Source organism: Panthera onca, chromosome E2 (genome assembly GCF_046562875.1).
Source record: "Panthera onca isolate mPanOnc1 chromosome E2, mPanOnc1 haplotype 2, whole genome shotgun sequence".
Classification (NCBI taxonomy): domain Eukaryota; kingdom Metazoa; phylum Chordata; class Mammalia; order Carnivora; family Felidae; genus Panthera; species Panthera onca.
In genome coordinates, this window is record NC_138353.1 from 10,592,761 (window position 1) to 10,610,938 (window position 18,178).

Sequence of the window (18,178 nt, forward strand, 5' to 3'; positions counted from 1 at the left end):
ACCAATCAGGGTAGACAATGTCCACAGTGCTGGGGAACTGAGTTCTGGAAAACCCTCGTTGGACCAGGTTCTGTCTCTTCAGCTGCCAGATTGTAGTGAGACCCTGAAGGGTCCTAGAGGGGCCAGTGTGGGGGAGGGGGCACGCAGTAGGCTCGGGATAGTAGCAACTGCCCAATGAGGGGGAAACGTTTTAATCTTTAAAATCGATACTGCTGGACCAAGGCACATGACTGACCCGATTCTCCAGTGGCACAGAACAGCAATCAGCCACTCAGCTCTGGGGGGCTTGCATGTTAGGAGAAAAGACTGGCCCAAGGCCCTCAAGGAGGTTCTAAGGTCCCTGGAGGTCAGTTCTGAGCCAGAAAAGGAAAGGATATCAGTGACCCCACACCACACCCAAGAGCACGGGTTGCCAGCAACAGCTTGAAGAAGGTGACGGCCTTGAAGAACCAACAGGAAAAGAAGTTTGTCCAGGATTGAGGAGTCAGGTGGGGGGAAGAAGGAAGAGGTAGAAAGGAGCCGGACTTGGGAGGGCAAGATTACTGGACGCCAATGAGCAGTGACGTGGGGGCAGGGAACGAGCTGAAGGGTGGGGGCAATGGGGAGCCATAGCAGGATTCAGAGCAGAGGGGCAAAAAGACTGAAGCAATCATCCCAGGGACACAGAAGAGGAAGGATAGAAGAGAGAAGAGTGTTCTGGGCAGAGGAAACTGCCAGTGCAAAGGCCCTACGGCATGAGAATCTAGCATATTCCATGAGCACTAAGGAAGCTGGCACCACTCAGAGTGTGAGCGAGAAGGGGAGGGAGGCAGGAGGCAGGTCACACACGGCCCGGTGAGCCACACTATTAAAGCATTTGGGCTTTCCCTCCAGCATCCTGGGGCCACAACCCCTCCCAGTCCCAGCCCTGCCCCATACCAAGGCTGTCCCCAGGATCAGGGGCGTCCTTCTGGGAGGGGGTGCCCCGCTGAGCGGGTCTGCGGGAGTGTCGCTCGGTTTGCTCCAGGGACAGCACCACTCCGGTCTCTTCTACCCGGCTGGGGTACAGGGCAAGAAGAGGAAGTCAGGGAGGGTCCTCGGCCCCAGCCCAGGCAGCCCCCTCAGCTCATGTCCCGTCACGGGGAGGCAACCCCACGCAGGGGCAGGGCGGCATCGTGTAGAAAGTTATTTGCCACATTTACTTATTTCTTTTAAGGATTTAATTTTTGTTGAGTGCTTTTTATTATAATAGCATTTAAAATAAAGTTATGTGTGTCTTCCCAAGCTCTCTCTGTGGAGGGAGACGGAAAAAACGAGTTGGCATTTAGCACAGCCTGGGTAAGGGAGGGGAGACAGGGATGGGGGCGGGGGGGGGGGGAAGGAGGGACAGAGAAGGGGAGGGTGAAAAGGCATAAGAACAAAATATTCTCTTCATATTTACTTATAAAGATATTCTCATAGATGGATTGATGAAGTATATATAGTCGATGTTCTTACCTTACCAAATATGAAGAATTCAGAGGGGTACATTTTAATGAATAAGATTTTATTTATGAAGTTTCTATTCCTAGACATTTTTCATATTCAAGGGAATGGGTTTATAAATATATCCTTCTTATGTCCCCCGCGCCTCCCTTCCCCCCAATCGCTAGCTGCCGAGACAACCCAAATGTTCGCTGAGCAAATTGGCTTTTGGAGAATTGGTCTGGGGGCTGAGAACCAGGCCCTCATTTGCATAAAAATACCCAGGATGGCAGGTGGATGGTCCTCCCACGAGCCCGTTTGAGACACTAGGACCCTTCCCCACCCTCACGGAACCCCTTCTGGGCTGGAAACATCCCCATTTAGGCTGGACCAAAGCCACCCCATCCCCTTTGAAAAACACAAGGCCGCACAGCCACACCTATACACACACGGTACACACAAGCGCAAACAGGAACACTCATATACACCCAAGTGTATACACAAGACAGCTGTGCATAAGCCGTGCTCTAAGGCTCACACGTGCGTATTTGGCACAATCGTTCATTCCGTAAACATTTCCTAGACAACGAGTATTGCCTGCTGGCTAAGAACAGCGGCTCGACAGCCTGAGGCCTGGGTTCAAATCTCAGCGGTGCCACGTTCAAGCTGTGCGGCCTTGAGCATGTGGCTGAACCTCTCTGTGCCTCATTTGCCTCCACTGGAAAGAGGCAATAGCAATAACACCTTCTCCCCAGGTCGTTAGGAGGCTTAAATTGACCAACACACATAAAATGCAGAGAACCGGGCCTGGTACCTGGTGAGCGCTACGTAAATATTTGCGATTCTTGTTTGTCGAACACCTACCGGGTGCCAGGCGCTGTTCTAGGTGCTGAAGATTCAGCGGGGCCGCGTCGGAATGAGTTGTATTTTTTTTTTAAGTTTTGTGAGCGTTTATTTTGAGAGAGAGAGAGAGAGAGAGAGAGAGAGAGAGAGAGAGAGAGCGCATGCGCACACGCGCACGCACACGCAGGGGAGGGGCGAGGGTGGAGAGAGAGAATCCCAAGCAGGCTCAGCACAGAGCCCAACACGGGGCTCAGACTGACGAACCAGGAGATCGTGACGCGAGCTGAAATCGAGAGCCGGACACTTAACCGACTGAGCTTCGCAGGCGCCCCTTGAGGCGTATTTTTGTAACGGAATCGCTTACTGCAGTGGAAGGAGGCTCAGGTCTGGAAGGGGAGGGATTTTTACACGACAGAATAGAAGTGCCCGCGTACACGCAAATAGCTACCCAAGTGCACACCACACCACACGTACGAAGAACAAGGATGATTAGTGCCATAGGCTCCTTATGTCGCTGATATTACGCAAACTCCCATTCATTCCTCACCCATTTCTGCCAACAAAACTGAGCTTCCCGGGCCTGCTCTTTGCCTAGAGTGCAGAAGACTGGAATCACGGGGCCTGGCCACAGAAAGGCAAACCTTCACAATGAATGAAAGGGGTTTTGAGCAGAGAGGGGGGGGCAGGGCCCCCTCTGCTTTGCAGTGACAAATGGCCAGACCTCTTTCCACATCTGCAAGTTATTCAAAGGTTCTGATTTGAAAAGGTGTGAAAGTGAGGGCATTCCAAAGGTAATCAGCCCCGTATTCTTGTGCAACACAAAAGACTTGTGCGGATCACTTCTGTTTTCTACCAGAACGCGTCCTCGATCAAAAAAGACACAGGGAAACTCCTGAGGCTTTAGAAACTGATACCATGAGCTGGAAGGTAATCTTCAGAGAAAAGCTGTAATTCACCCTGTCTTAGGTGCTCCCGTGCCACCCTCGTCACAATGTTGTCACGGCGGGAAACTTCTAAATGCTTGATGCAGCGGGGGAAAGCCCGTACGCCCGGTAGAATGAAACAAAACGAGACAGAACCAGACAGAACGAAATGCCGGCAGCCGTGCAGAGGAACCTTCACGCTGCAGGTAGGAATGCAAAATGCCGCAGCCTTCTCGGGAGATGGAGTTAAACATACCCTGACCATACGACCCATCCGTTCCACGCCTAGGTGTTTACCCAAGGCAAATGACAACATGGGCTTACAAAATCTCGTACGAGAACATTTACAGTAGCTTTCTTCGTAATCACTCAAAATTGGAAACGGCCCAAATGGCCTCCAACGGGTGAATGGATAAACCAACTGGTCTGTTCATATTCATACCACAGATCGCCACTCGGCGCGAACACGGAGCCACTGGGGCGCCTGGGTGGTTCAGTCGGTTGAGCGACGGCCTCCTGATTCCGGCTCACGTCACGATCTCATGGTTCATGGGTTCGAGCCCTGTGTCAGGCTCTGTGCTGACAGCACAGAGCCCGTTTGGGATTTTCTCTCTCTCTCTCTCCCTCTCTCTCTCTCTGCCCCTCCCCCCTGCTCTCTCTAAACAAACATCTTAAAAAAGGAGCTACTGAGGGATGCCTGGGTGGCTCGGTCGATCGAGGGTCCTGAGCATCCAACTTCAGCTCAGGTCATGATCTCACGGTTTGTGGGTTCAAGCCCCGCATAGGGCTCTGTGCTGACGGCTTGGAGCCTGGAGCCTGCTTCGGATTCTGTGCCTCGCTCTCTCTCTACCCTTCCCCTGCTCAAACTCTGTCTGTCTCTCTCTCTCAAGATAAATAAGCATTAAAAGAAATTTTTTTAAAAAGGAGCTACTGACAAATATAACATAGATACAATTTAAATATATTATGCTAACTGAAAAAAGCCAGAACCAAAAGGTTACATACTATAGGATTCCATGAACATGACATTCCGCAAAAGGCAAAATTCTAGGGTCAGAGAACAGTTTGGTGGTTGCCAGGGACTGAGGGTGGGTAGGGGGGTTCACTATGACAGAATGTTTTGGGGCAATTTTCTATACCTTGATTGTGAAAGTGGTTACACAATCCCGGGCCTTTGTCAAAACTCAGAACTGTATACCAAAAAGAGTGAATTTATTATATTCCATTTTCAAAATGTTTTTCTAATGTTTATTTTTGAGAGAAAGAGAGAGAGAGAGAGAGAGAGAGAGACAGAACGTGAGCAGGGAAGAGGCAGAGAGAGAGGGAGACACAGAATCTGAAACAGGCTCCAGGCTCTGAGCGGTCAGCACAGAGCCCAAGGCGGGGCTCGAACTCACCGACCGCGAGATCGTGACCTGAGCTGAAGCTGGACGCTTAACCGACTGAGCCACCCAGACACCCCTATACTTCAATTTTTAAAAGGCAGCAAAGCCCCCATGATTCTGCTAGATTTACTTTGATTTGAACGGACTCTTGTTTAATTTAAATGAACAGCAGGCACACCCACGCACATACCTGTGCGCATTCGGTCACACGTTCTGCGTACACGTACATGTGAATACTCCCTCTCACGGATGTGTGCCTGACACACGCACACACCTATCCACACACACGCAGGCCAGACCCACACACACAGCCTCCCCGCCCCCTCCCACTTACCTGATCAAAAAGTGGACGCAGACGATGCTCTCAGACTGGGGACCCCGGCCCCCTGACACCACTGTGGCCTGAGTCTGGGTCCACAGGTAGCCACCACTCCGGGCCAGGAAGCGATACTGCCCCGTTACCGCCTGGCCCTTGCTCAGCACTGGGGAAGGGGGACGGGGAGGGGTCAGGGCCCCAGAAGGGGCAAACGGGGAGAGGAGGCTCTGGGAGCAGGGGGTTGGGGATGCGGGAGGGAGCCGGGGAAGAGAAGGTTCCTTGGGGCGTGGGGAGCAGGGAGCTGGTGTCTGGGTTGGGAGCGGGGCTCCCGGGAGCGTGGGGAGCTGGGGGGCCGGTCGCAGACTGCCGGGGAGTCTCACGTACAGGTGTGAATGCTCTGGCCAACGGCGTCCGAGTCCAGAGCGTGGATGTACTCGTAGGCGGAGCAGCCGATCAGGTCGTCGGGGCTGTAGCCGGCCACCTCCGCGATCCTGGGGTGGGTGCAGTGGGGCCTGGTCAGTTGGACTGGCTGAGGTGGACGGTGGGCGGAGGGTGGGGCTGGGGGACGCGGGGGACCAGCCGGCAAGACAGAGAGAGACTGGGTCGTAATGCAGAGAAAGGGAGAGTAAGAAATGGAAAAGGAGGCGTGCTGGGCTGAATGACGGCCCCCGGAGAGATCCACCTCCCCATCCCCGGACCCTGTGACTATGAGGCCTCACGTGGCGAAGGGGACCGTGCTGGGGACAGGGGATGATTAAGTGAAGGATCTTGAGATGTCGCGCTTCACCTGGATGATCCGGGTGTGCCCAGTGTGGCGACAGGGGCCCTCGAAGAGGAATACTCTGTCCAGGGCAGGTGTTGATGGAGGCGGGGGGGGGGGGGGGGGGGGGGGGACGTGTGTTCTGAAGTTGGAGAAAAGGGCCCCAAACCAAGGAATGGAGGAAGATTCCGGAAGTTTTTAAGGCAAGGAGCCTCCAGAAGGAATGCAGCCCTCGACTTTAGCTCCATAAGACTCGTTTCAGGCTTCTGGACCTCCAGAACTCTGAGGTCGTGACTGTGTGTCGTTTTGAGCCCCTTGGGTTTGTGGTGACCGCTACGGCAGCAGGAAATCAGTACGAGGTGGGGGTGGGGCAGGGAATGGGAAGAGTAAAGAGAGGGAGAGAGCGAAGGAGCAGGGAAGAGAAAGGAAGAAAGGAAATCACAGTAAGAGAGGAAAAACCCAATAGAAAGTAATAATGCTGATGATGATTAAACATAGACACGTCTAGGGGCACCTGGGTGGCTCAGTCAGTTGGACATCTGACTTCGGCTCAGGTCATGATCTCACAGTTCGTGAGTTCGAGCCCCGCGTCGGGCTCTGGGCTGACAGCTCAGAGCCTGGAGCCTGCTTTGGATCCTATGTCCCCGTCTCTCTCTGCCCCTCCCCTGCTCACGCTCTGTCTCTCTGTCTCTGAAAAATAAATAAACCTTAAAAAAATTTTTTTTTAAAAAATCCAAAAATAAACCTCAAAAAAATTTTTTTAATCCAAAAATAAACAAACCTTAAAAAATTAAAAAAAAAAAATCCAAAAATAAACATTAACAAAAATTTTTTTTCAGTAAAACCAAAATACGCTTCTCTAGCACTCTCCCCCAGGCAACACACTGGGTGCTCGGAACAGGGGCTCTAAGGAGACTCTGGTCACTTCCCGGGACAGATGAGAGCGCGGCACAGAGATGCGATGGCCTCCGGCCAAGAGTACACGGCCAGGCTTTAAAGCCAAGCCGTCTGAGCCCAGACTTGCCATTCCCGAGCACAACTCCAGGGTGAGGGAAGGAGGGAAGATGCCGAAACAGGAAGGAGAGGGAGGAACAAAGACTCAGAGACAGACCAGGAGAAAACCCAAGGCCAAAAGACCCACAGAGGATTCACAGACAGCCACACAGAGACAGAGACGGATGGCATCAGAGACAGCCGGAAGTGGACCAGAGGGAGAACAGTGGGGGCAGGGCGGGGGGCGGTGGATGGGCCGGAGCTAGGCATGAAGGAAGAGGAGGAGCTGGGCCAGGGGAGGGGGTGGGGGGGCCGCGGGGCTCCTGCCCACCTCTCATCACAGTAGGTGAACTTCATGTCCAGGCTGTGGCGGCTGAGGAAGGCGCCCCGGCCCAGGGGGGGCTCCAGGCTGCCCGGGTGGGGGATGGCTTCACAGATGAGCACCAGGCATTGCAGGGGCGGCTCCAAGTTGGGGCTCCCTTCGGGGGAAGTCTGCGCAGGGGGCTTGTAGGCCCTCATGTGTCCAGAGCAGTACAGCACCTAGTTGGGATGGGGGGGGGGGGGGCGGGCAAAGGCGGTGATGCACATGGGCCTGGGGTTCCCATGGGCCCGGGAGGTATGTCTATAGGCGCCCCACCGGGAGCCAAGAAACCCCTGACCTAAGGAGGTTCTGATCCAGATTCTGAGACTCAGGGAGCTCTGAAGACCCCAGATTCCAGCCCCGTGGAGACTCCAGGCACCGAAGGCCGAGGACCCCCAGCCCCAGGCCCACAGGCTCAGAAAGGACACAAGGACTCCCAGCCCTCCGGCTCCACGGACACCCAGCCTTCTAGATTCAGCCTGAGGGTGCCCCACAGGATCCCCGCACTCGCAACATGCTGGGAGAATTTTCGGGCTCAGGCCCAGCCCCAGCAGGCCCCCAGGCCCCTCACCCTCCTCCAGGCCAGGCCCTGCCCACCTTCCAGGTGGCCGCCTTGAGGTTGAGGGTGCGCCCGCGGCTGGTGAGGGTACTCTTCATGCGCAAAGAGAAACACCGCTCGGTGGGGGCCTCTGGCTTCTTTTTGGACAGACCTGGGTGGGGAAGGGCCACGGGGAAGGGGGGGAGCGGGTCGCTGGGCGGCTCTGGACAGACTCGACTAAAGTCTCCCCGGCCTCATTCCCACAGCTGAGACCTGGAACCAGGGAGGGCCCCAGGGCTAGGGAGTGCTCCCTGCCGACACCCCAGGGCCGGGCCGGGTTCCCTCTTCCCATTTATCGGAGTCTGGAGAAACGGGATATGCAGTGGGGAAAGCCTCAGCTTCTATAACCAGGGGACAGAGGCCTCCAGGGAACTCACTCGGCCGGGGGGTCAGCGCGTCCTGGAGCTCCTGTTGGTCACAGGGGTGGATGAAATCAAAGATGCTGTGTCCGATGAGCTCCAGCTGCCAGGGAGGGAAGCAGGAGGTGTCTGGGAGGAGGCGCACTTTCACCAGGGCCTCCGACCCAACTCCTCCTTCCTGTCCTCACCGCCCTTCCCCCCCCCCCCCCCATTCGTGAGCCTGGATTACTTTCCCAGGCTTTTCTCTCACTCACTCAGTCACTGAGCAACCACTTCTTGAGGACCTGCTGTTTGCCAAGCCCTCTTCTAGATGGTAAGCAAAGCTGTGGCCACGCAGGCAAAATCCCTGCCTCTCGGAGCTTACTGGCTAGTAGGGGAGATGGCCGATGAGCAAACACATCAAACGCCACAGTTATAAAGCCAGAGAGGAAGTGATACGAAGAACATCAGGGTTAGGCAGTGCAATGATGGGCTGCTATCTTAGAGGCAGTAGTCAGGGCCCGTGAGAGTGAAACGAATCGCTGAGCCAAGCCAGCGAGGCGGTCGTGTGGCTCTCTGGAGTGTTCTGGAAAGAGGGAACCGCAAGTGCAAAGGCCCTGAGGTGAGCCCCCATTCAAATCCCACCTGTTTGGCAAGCCAAGGACTCAGCGTGTTGCTTCAGGTCAGGCAATGAGCCTGGCGCTGGCCGGAGGGGCATCAGATGGAGGCAGAGCCACACAGCTCTCAATCCAGTGGTGGTGTGGACCAGGGGAAGAGAGCTCTCTCTCCTCTAACAGCCCCTTTGTAGCTGGATTCAAATCCTGGCCCTGCCACTTCCTAGCTTCGGGGCCTTGGGACATTCACCTCTCTGAACCCCCAAGCTCGGGCTGAAATGGTACCAAGAGTGGGATAACAAAGCAGGAGATAGGCTCCAAGTATGGAGTCCGTTTATGTGAAACAGGAAGAAGAAGGGTAACCCTCCCGTGGGGCATGCTGTATGGATGAGCTGAAATCAGTTCCCCACCCGTATCTCCTGCCTCCCCATCCCCAGACCCCTGCTCAGGCTCCTCTTCTCCTACCCGGGGCCCCGCACCGCTCCCTGTGGGCCCTCAGCCTCTAATCCCAGCCTCCACCTGTACCTCTGGGCACACCTAGAGAGAGCTTTCCAAAACGTAAGTCCTATTCTACCTCTCCCACAGCCTCTCCCCTGCTGAAAATCCTTCTATGGCTCCCCAGTGCCCTGGCAATAAACCGCTTTGGTCCTAAATTACCTAGCTCTGTTGACCTCGGAATTTTTTTTTTTTCCTCTCACCCCTCCCCTCGCACTCTGCACTTAGCCAGGAGAAGCATCTCGATTTCCTCCAAATGCTCTGTTTTATCTCACCTCTGGGCCTTTGCATATTCTGTTCCCTCAGCCACGCACATTCCCAGTCTTCGCTGTTCCCGTCCATTCGCCCTACCTTCTGACTGGCTAAGTCCTTGGGGTTTCAGCTCAGGTGTCTTCTTTTCCAGGAGGCCCTCGATTCCCCCTGAGGCTGGGTCAGGTAACCCCCCCCCCACCCCTTCCCCTGGCTCACACAGCCCCCTAGGGTGCCCCATCCCAGCTCTGATCATTCTGAGTCCTCCTGTCTGGTGACACGTCTGCCTCCCCTCTGTACGGGGAACCCCGTCAGGGCAGGGCTAGGGCAGTCTCGGTCACCTCTGGATCCCGGCATCGCCTGCCCAGGGCCAGGCACAAAGCAGGCAGCGCCTCTCACCTGACTGAGGCCCAGGTGTTTGCTGACATTCTCCGACAGGTAAGCCATGTCTCCCTCGGCAGTGAGCACCATGACGAAGCCCTCCAGGGCCTTCAGGTAGCAGGCATCCAGAGCTTCTCCCCCTGCTCCCACCTGGTTCCACTCCCCTGGTGTCAGGGCCAGGGTGGATGGGGTGTGTCTAGTCAGCCATGGATCCACCCCGGCCAGCCTCCCTCTGCCTTCCCTCACTCAGAAGAGCTTCCAGGTACCCCCAGGTGAGCAAGAAACATACGCCGGAGGCTTGGAGTCCCCAAGGAAGAGGGCAGGGCCGCCAAGGATTGTAATCCTAAGGGGGCAGGGCTTGCCGGGGACACAGAATTCTAAGGCGGTGGGGGGGGGGGGGTCTCCCACGGGAATAGAATTCTAAGGGGGGTAGGCTTCCTAGGAGGGCAGAATTCTAAAAAGATGGGATTCCCAGGAGATCAACATTGAAGGGGCCGGGAGCTCGAGGGCGTCAGAATTCTAAGGGGGCCCGAGACTCCCGGGAGGGAGGGGGTGGGGGGAGGGGGGTTCGGAATTCTTGGGGCAGGACCTTCTAGATGGACAGAATTCTAAAGAAGCAAGGGCTTCCAGGTGACAGAATTCTAAGGGGGCAGTGCTTCCCAGAGAAATAAAATTCTTTGGGGGCAGTGAAGTCTCGTGGGCAGAGCCTGCCAGAGGATGACTCCACATTCCTCATAAAGTCCTGAGGATTCCAAAGTGTGTGTGTGTGTGTGTGTGTGTGTGTGTGTGTGTGTGTGTGTGTGTCAAAGCCTCCTGCAGGGTAGCATTCCAACTGGGTGGGAATTCAAGAGGATGGCTAAGGGGAGGGGTGATGGACCTTAGGGAGCTGGGGAGGGTACTCTCTCAAGCAGGCATTAGAAATCGGGCAGCTAAGCCTCCCCGGGGGATTCGTGGCAAGAAGGTCTCCCAAATCCTAAGGGCTGAAGCACCACCCCAGGGAGTTAGCCGGCCTCCTATTCCCCAAGGAGGGCCACCTAGAAGGAGGTCGGGCTTTCCCAAGGGGCGGGGCCTCACGTGAGAGACGACGGAGAGGGCGGGGCCCCGCCGGGGAAGCACCTCCCAGGGGGTGGGGCCCCGCCGGGGGAGACGTGGGGGCGGGGCCTCGCCGAGGTGGGAACCGCCCCCCCCCGGGGGGCGGGGCTCACCTGCGGCGCAGAGGCGGTGCATGCGCAGGTAGCTGATGGTGAGGCGCATGATGGAAGCCTTGTCCAGGTGGGCGCTGACCCCGCGCGCGAAGGGCAGCGTGTGCGCCAGCTGGTACAGCACCTCGGTCTCCTGGCTGCGCCGGCTGCGGGCCGCATCCCGGGACTTCTCCTTGCGCAGCTCGGTGCTCGACCTGCGGGCATCGGCAGCGGTCACTGGCGGCGCCCCCGGAAGGGAAAGAGTCGGATGGGACATGCGCGCGGGGCGCTGCCGCACGGGGCCCGGGCTCACAGAGGGCAGGGCCGCGACCGTGCAGGTCCCGCTGTGTGGCCCGGGCGAGTGCCCGGAGCTCTCTAGGTCCGCGAGGGTTGTACTCCGGGGCAGCTCCCCGGCCGCGGGTTTTATCTGCCCCCGCGCCGGCGCTTGCTGCCCCCAGCGCCTTGCTTCTCTCCGAGGCGTGCCTAAGGGCCGCTGTCCCCTCCCTGACGTATCCGCTGTCAATTCCCCGGGCCCGGGACGGCTGGGGGACAGGGTGGCCTCCTGCCGGGAGAGGGCCGGCGGAGCTGGCCCCCAGCCAGGGAAGGGAGGGGGCATGATGTCAGCAGCCTCCAGGCCCCCTACCCTACGGCCTCCCGGAACCCTCTCTGCTGCCCTTTCCCCTCCTCGGCTGAGCTGAATCCTCAGAATCTTAGAACACAGATCTCAAAGTCCAACCACCCACCACCAGGGGCCCTGCCGATGTGACACAGCAAACCAACCCCAGTGTTCTGTGAAGCCAACAGCTAACCACTCACCCCTGCCCTTTAATCCATTTCAAATGCCTGACTTCTGCACGTGGGGTTGGGGGTAGACGGATGAGTACTGTTTTGTCACAAACATCTGCCACTTATCCCGCATGTACTGTCAGCCCCCAGGCCAAGGAGGTAAAAGACCTGAGCCCACTTAGACCTCAGACGACCCCAGCAAGAAGGCAATAACATTATCCCCATTGAACAGACGAGGAAACCAAGGCACAGAGAGGCACAGCGCTTGCCCCTAACGAGTGAAGCCAGGTTTGAACAATGGTGGGCCTGAACTCTTCACGTTTCTCTGTTCTGTGGCTCTGGGTTTATCTCCAGGTTAGTGCTTCTCTCTGCTACCGCCACTGTCTTAAGTGTCCGAATCCAAACTGCATGGTTTTTTGAAAAAAGAAAAATTATAGAGTATAGTACATATAGTATATATAATCTTCTCCCTCTCTGAATACACACACACACACACGTGTATATGTGTGTGTGTGTGTGTATACATATATATCTCAAACTCACAAATTGTGAGATCATGACCTGAGTCGAAGTCAGACACGTAACTGACTGAACCACCCAGGTGCCCCTATAGATATATGTAATTTTTTTTAAGTAGGCTTTAGGCCCAGCACGGGGCCCAGTGCGGGGCTTGAACTCACGACCCTGAGATCAAGACCTGAGCTGAGATCAGCAGTCAGATGCTTAACCGACTGAGCCACCCAGGCGCCCCTAATCTTCTCTGTACTTATCATATTGAGAAAGCCATTAATAAGCAGCTATAATTTGCTAAACATGCACGTGTCTTGCACTGTTCTAAGTACTCTGCCTATGTGTACTCATTCAATTCCAGGAGGCACTTTAAACCTCCGTGTCACAGAGTGGAAACTGGGGCTCTGACAGGGAAAGTCCTTTGCCCCAAAAGTCACAAAGCCAGTAACTGGCAGAGCCGGGATTTGAACTTAGGCAGTGAGGTTCCAACGCCTTCATTCTCTGATCCCTTCCTGGTGACCCAGCCCAGGGAAGCAGGACTAACTCTAGGAGGGGAAGTTGTCCCTTCCAAAAACCAGAGGCCACTCCTGGGGATGGCATCAACCTCGCCCCCAAGCAGGAGACCTGAAGCCCCACCCACAGGCACAGATGGGGAGAGGGAAGGGGACTGTCCTGTCTGTCAGGCTGCTGGGGGAAAAAACTGCAGCCAGTGGGAGGCACAGAAGGGGGCAGGCTGGGTGGAGGGGTGGAGGGAGCCAGCAATCACCCCCCCCCCCATTCCCTCCCTCCTGGCTGGTTGGAGGCAGGGGCCTCCAGTCCTGCTCTGCCCAGAGGACATTCCGTCCTGTCCCGTTCTGTTCCAGCCCTGTTTGTCTTCCTGCCCAGAGGGTGGGGGTGGGCGGGCCTCCCTGAGCTGGGGGCCCAGACGGAGGGAAGAGGGAGTAGGAACAGGAATGGGGGTGGGGCTGGCCCCCCACCTCCCGGGCAGCTGGGCTCTGTAATCCTGTCTGTGGCAGACTTCTCCCTCGATAGAAGGAGCCAGCTGGTGGCTGCGGCAGGACCCTCCTTCTAGCTCCCAGCCTGTTCTCTGGATGTTCTTCTGACGGGAAGTGCGGGCCTCTCGCTGGCTTCAGAGCTGCCTGGGTCTCCGGGCCTGGGTCTCCGGCCTTTCGTTAAATGGGGTAGGGACTTGTTCAGCCTTTCATTAAACAGAGTAGGGACTCGTTCCTCAGGTTTGGGACTCCCACTACGTCCCAGCTGTGTAACTTTGGACAAGTCGCAGGGCTTCCCCCGAGCATCGAGCATCGCAACACAACCTCACAGGGTTGTTTTAAAGATGAAATGAATTCCCATACGGCAAGGACTCAGAAGGGGGCCTGGCGATTGGGGAGTGCCAGGAGAGACTTAAACTTTGTGTTATCCCCTCTTGGTCCACATCAGGAACGGAAGGCTGAGGAGCCTCTTGCGTACCAGGGAGGCCTGTGGTGTGTGTGTGTGTGTGTGTGTGTGTGTGTGTGTGTGATTACACACGTGATTTTCGCACACCTAGGGGGTATCCTGCCCCAAAGATCGGTTCCCTCACTGCTCCTCATCCTGATGTGGTGAAGTGGAGGGGAGGGATGATCCCCATCTTCTAGGATATGTGACTGAGGCTCAGAGAGGCAGTCACTGACACAAGGCCACGCACCCAGGAAGCAGATGAGCTGGGATTCGAACCTGACTCTGGGGCCTGTGCTCTTAGATGCCATGGCTTGGGGGGGCATGTCCACCCCAGGGGCCCCTGCCCTGCCCCTCCTTGGCCCCGTGGCCTCAGTCCCTTCCCCGTGTCCCACCTCTGCTGCCTCCGGATTTCCCCAGCTGGCCAGTCTCCCCAGCTGGCCCCATGCCCAGCCCTGGTCCAGCCCCCTGGCACTCTGCCCGGCTTGGGACGTGCAGCTGGAACCCGGCCACCCTTCCTCTGTGTTCCAGCAGAGAACAGGGGGTGGGGCCAGGGCCTGGAGGCCCCAGGGTGAGGCCTGGGAATGGGGGCTGGGGCGCAGTGCCCCCCCCACACACACACAACCAAGAGAGGGAGAAGCCCACCTCTGAAGAACTTGCCACCCAAGAACACAGGCATGAGAAAGTAGGGAGACCCTGTGCACACTAAGGGCTGCCCTTGGCCCTCTCGCTTCTGACACTGAGTTGGGTATTGGGGGTCTTGCAAAAAGTGTAGCGGATCTAGGGGGGCTTTGGTTGTATCTGGGCAGGGACCCTTCTTGACACCGTGAGGCCAGAGGCAGGGTTTGGGTTTGAGAAGGGACTCGGGGTGGGGGCCAGTCAGGAGGAGTCTCTCTGCCTCTGCCTCTGCTCATTCCCGAGGATGTGGTAATCCAGTGGGGTGCCTGTACCCAAGGTCCTATCTTCTCCAGGAGCCCTCTGATCTGGGGCGTGGTGGGGGGAGGGCACCCGGGCCCTTATACCCATCAGGAACTTCCCAAGAACATCCCTTCCCGGGGTGGGATGGCAGTAAGCCTGAGCTGGAGGAAGGGAAGGGGGTGACGAGGTATGGGGGCCCACTCACCATCGCCTAGGCCCCCTTTGGCCCAAGTGCCATCCTAGGGGTGCAGGAGGGGACGGAGCGTGGCTGGGATCCGGGTGCGAGTTATGAGAGGGTGGTGCACAGCACTGGGATGACACCACAGGAAAGGGTTGGCCTTGGTGGGGAAGGGGAGCGCCCCAGCTCAGCCAAGGGGGCCCCCACCCAGCCAGGAGGGGGCGCTGGGAGGGGCTGGGCTGAGGCTGGCCCAGAAGGGGTGGGATGGAGTTCCCTGGCAGGCCCAGGGCCAGAGACTGGAATAGAACTGAAGGGGGAACGGCTTGGGGTGGGGGGTGGTAAAAAACATGGGGGTGTGGACGGATCCAATCAGACCTGTGAAGCCAGGGAGGAGGGAAGGGGGTGAGGCTTCCCGGATGCTTCAGATTGGACAAGGGAAACCGAGGGCCTGCAAGATTTTCCAGGGTCCCGTGAAAACATGGCCAGATAGACACCCCCCCCCCCCCCCCGGGGCAGCAGACCCAGAGCACCCAGCGGATCTGCACCTGCTGGGAGGGGATCACGGAAACCTACTCTCCGGCCGGGAGGACCCAGCTGAACACTCCCTGCTTGCACAGAATCAGACACAGCACCCTCTGGGGTGGGGGTGGAGGGGCTAGGCTTTGGGAAGTGGGTCGGGCTGTTTCCTTGTTATGAAAAGGGGTGCCTCTACCTTTGCCAAAAGGTCCCCGGGAAGGTTCCCAGATAGCTTCTGAGAGGAGACCCACCTCTGCTTATTTCTAGGGGACCCAAGGTTCGCAAGACTGGCGGGGGGAGGGGGGGAAGCATCCAATTATAGGAGATGTCTCTTCTCTTGAACTCAGAGTCTGACTTCCCATTCCAAGGGGCTGTCTATATCTGTAACATCTGTATACACCGCAAGATCCCAGGGATCCGGTTGCAAAGAACCACCTCAATTCTGGGAATTCGGAGGCCGGTAATGTCAACATGTGGAGGGAGAATGCCTTATTAGAAGCCCGGGAACTGCTCGAACACCAGCACCCCCAGTTCCGTGGGGGACCCCGACCAGGTGGGAAAGCGAACTCGGGGCAGCAAGAAAGTGGGGATCACGGCCCTGAAGTCACTCCAGGCTAGAGGGGCGGGGCAGCCGGGGACCTGGAGGAATCCCCCTCGCCTGCACTCGGGTAGGGTGTAGGGTGCGGCGGGGATGTGCCTCCAACCGCGCGTCCCGGGGCGTCCTTGGCCGGCACCCGCACATCCCCCGCCCGGCTCAGGGGTCCCCAGAAGGAAAGCCCCCCGACTTCCATCATCCCCGCCCCGAACCCCCGTACCTTGCGCGCTGCAGCCCCAGCGCCATGGCTCGCCGTCGCCGCTCCGGAGCCCTTCGAGGCCCCTCGCCCCCTCCCCTGGCCCTGCGAGCCCCCTCCCCAGCTCCGCCCCCCGACGCACCGTTGGCTGCGGCGTGCCCGGCCCGCGGCTCTGGTTGGACGAAGGGTCTGTCACTTCCGAGAAAGAGGCGGGACCAGAGGCGAGGACCTAGAACTCCGGAGAGGGGGGGGGGGGTATACCGCGGCACACACCGCCCCCCAGCCACACCCCTCGCCGCGGACTTCCTCGCCAGTGTCGCCCGCAGGGTCCCCGGGCCGCGCCTCCCGGCCCAGCCTCTCTCGCCAAGTTCCCACACCAACCCTCTCCCGAACCCACCCAATTCACTCCGACTCTTACACCGCACCCCCCAACTCTCACCCCCGGCCCGGCCCTCCGTTTCCCACCCCCGGTGGGGCCCCTCAGACCACCGTCCCACCCACTCCCAAGTCGCCCAGCTCTGCCCTTATCCGCTGGCGAGAACCCCCGCCTCTCGCCACCCCCCACTGCCAACCGCACCCCAGCTCTCCAATCCCTCCCCCAATGGACCCCACCATTCCCTCTGGTCCGCAGCCCCCTCTGCCCCCGTCCCTGCAAGCCAGTATCCCCACCTCACCCCCACTCCTCCAGTCTGGCACCCTCTGCACCCTCAGCCCCTCCTTCTTGCCTCCCTAACTCCCTTTTCAAGTTCCCACTGCTGAATGATCAAGTTCATGTCAAGTAAATATGTACAACTCAATCACACCAACTTTTTAAAAGAGCAGAGAAATGGTATCTACTAGCGAAGTAAGACGGGAAGGGTACAAGGTCACCAAGGAGTGGCTAAAGCATTAGGATCGGATTGGGAACAGACTGTGTGTGTGTGTGTGTGTGTGTGTGTGTGTGCGCGCGCGCGCGCGCGCGCATGTGTGTCTGTGTGTTGGAGGGGAGCGGTTTACTAATCCTCGGCCGACCAGTATTCCAGATGCAGCTTTGGACAGGGAAAAGGATACTATGGCCCAAGTTTATAGGGTTTGCCCCTTCCCAGCATCTCACTCAGTTTACCAGCGGGGAACCACTTCTCTCCCTTCTTACTGTATTTACATTTGAATAGGGCTGGCCCTAACCCTCCCCTAACCGGCTCGGGGACAGGAGGATCCAAACCTAGCCAATCAGTTTATTCTGTTTCCCTGGTCACCGTGATTGGTTCAGGGAAGACATGGGACCTAACCCTAGCCCAGTGAGAACCAACCCGGAGACATTTGCTGCAAGGAAAGAAAAAGGTTCTGTATTTCTGCTGGAGTTGCCCAGCTGGTGGGAGGTGACCCTGGAGCAGATGGGGCTCACCCTGTCCCCAGGAAAGAAGAGGCTCTGTGAGATGAAAGTCAACACAGAAGAAATGAAAGTTTGCGAAAGACAGTCTTGACATCAGCATTTGGGTGCCTGGATCCAGCCATTCCTGAACTCCAAGTTAATCTCAGAACCACTACGGTGTTTGGGGCTGTGCCTGTTGTTGTTAAATATAGCCTTATTCGTTGACTTTGTGCTTAGATTAGTATGAGTCGATTTCAGCTGCTTTCACTCAAAAGAATCTTGATAAACAGAGAAAATATCTCCCAGGCTCCAGTGTGGAGGCACGTGGGGTATGAGAAAACAAGAGGCCTAAATTAGAAAGGGCTGCAGGGGAAGCAGTGTCCTACGTGCGGAAGCAGGGGCTGTGCAAGTCGTAGCAGAGAGCCAATGCGAGGGATTGACAGAGCCCAAGGGAAGCTGGCACTTGTTAAATACACATCAAAACAGAATTTAAAAATACGTACGGATGCACCAGGCCTCTACAATCTAGGTTAGCATTAACTTGGCGGTTCCTGGCAGCTAAGGCAATGTTTGAAGTGGACTCCGACTACAACCCGGAGCGTAAAGAGAAGAGGTGGGAGGTGGTGGTGGAGGGGTGCAGGCAGGTGAAATCCAACCAGATCTGAAAACCGTGGAAGAAGGCTGGGCAATCTCCTGAAGGCACTAGGGAGCCATGGCAGAGTTTTGAGCAGGACAGGAACACAATGTGTGCCTTATAAAGATTCCTCTGGCTGCCCTGTGGAGCGTGGATGGATGAAAACAACACAATGGC

At 57.1% G+C, this 18,178-nt stretch overlaps 1 protein-coding gene across 6 annotated transcripts in view; it reads right to left on the reverse strand.

Annotated features, from left to right (window-relative positions):
- The window catches only part of HIF3A (hypoxia inducible factor 3 subunit alpha), a 30,542-nt gene extending 13,958 nt beyond the window's left edge, over positions 1-16,584 (reverse strand). The window contains exons 1-9 of one of the 6 annotated variants that reach the window (XM_078439648.2): positions 16,041-16,576; positions 10,905-11,095; positions 9,718-9,863; positions 8,000-8,084; positions 7,622-7,734; positions 6,995-7,203; positions 5,295-5,401; positions 4,929-5,076; positions 919-1,037 (exon numbers count right to left, since the gene is read on the reverse strand). In XM_078439648.2, coding sequence (XP_078295774.1) covers positions 919-1,037; positions 4,929-5,076; positions 5,295-5,401; positions 6,995-7,203; positions 7,622-7,734; positions 8,000-8,084; positions 9,718-9,863; positions 10,905-11,095; positions 16,041-16,066 — 1,144 coding nt within the window. In that variant the 5' untranslated portion in view covers positions 16,067-16,576. Of the gene's footprint in view, positions 1-918; positions 1,038-4,928; positions 5,077-5,294; positions 5,402-6,994; positions 7,204-7,621; positions 7,735-7,999; positions 8,085-9,717; positions 9,864-10,904; positions 11,630-14,736; positions 14,849-16,040 lie in introns of those variants that run through there. The other 5 variants (XM_078439653.2, XM_078439650.2, XM_078439651.2 and 2 more) reach the window with 5 other exon arrangements.
- Between the last annotated feature and the right edge of the window lie 1,594 nt (positions 16,585-18,178).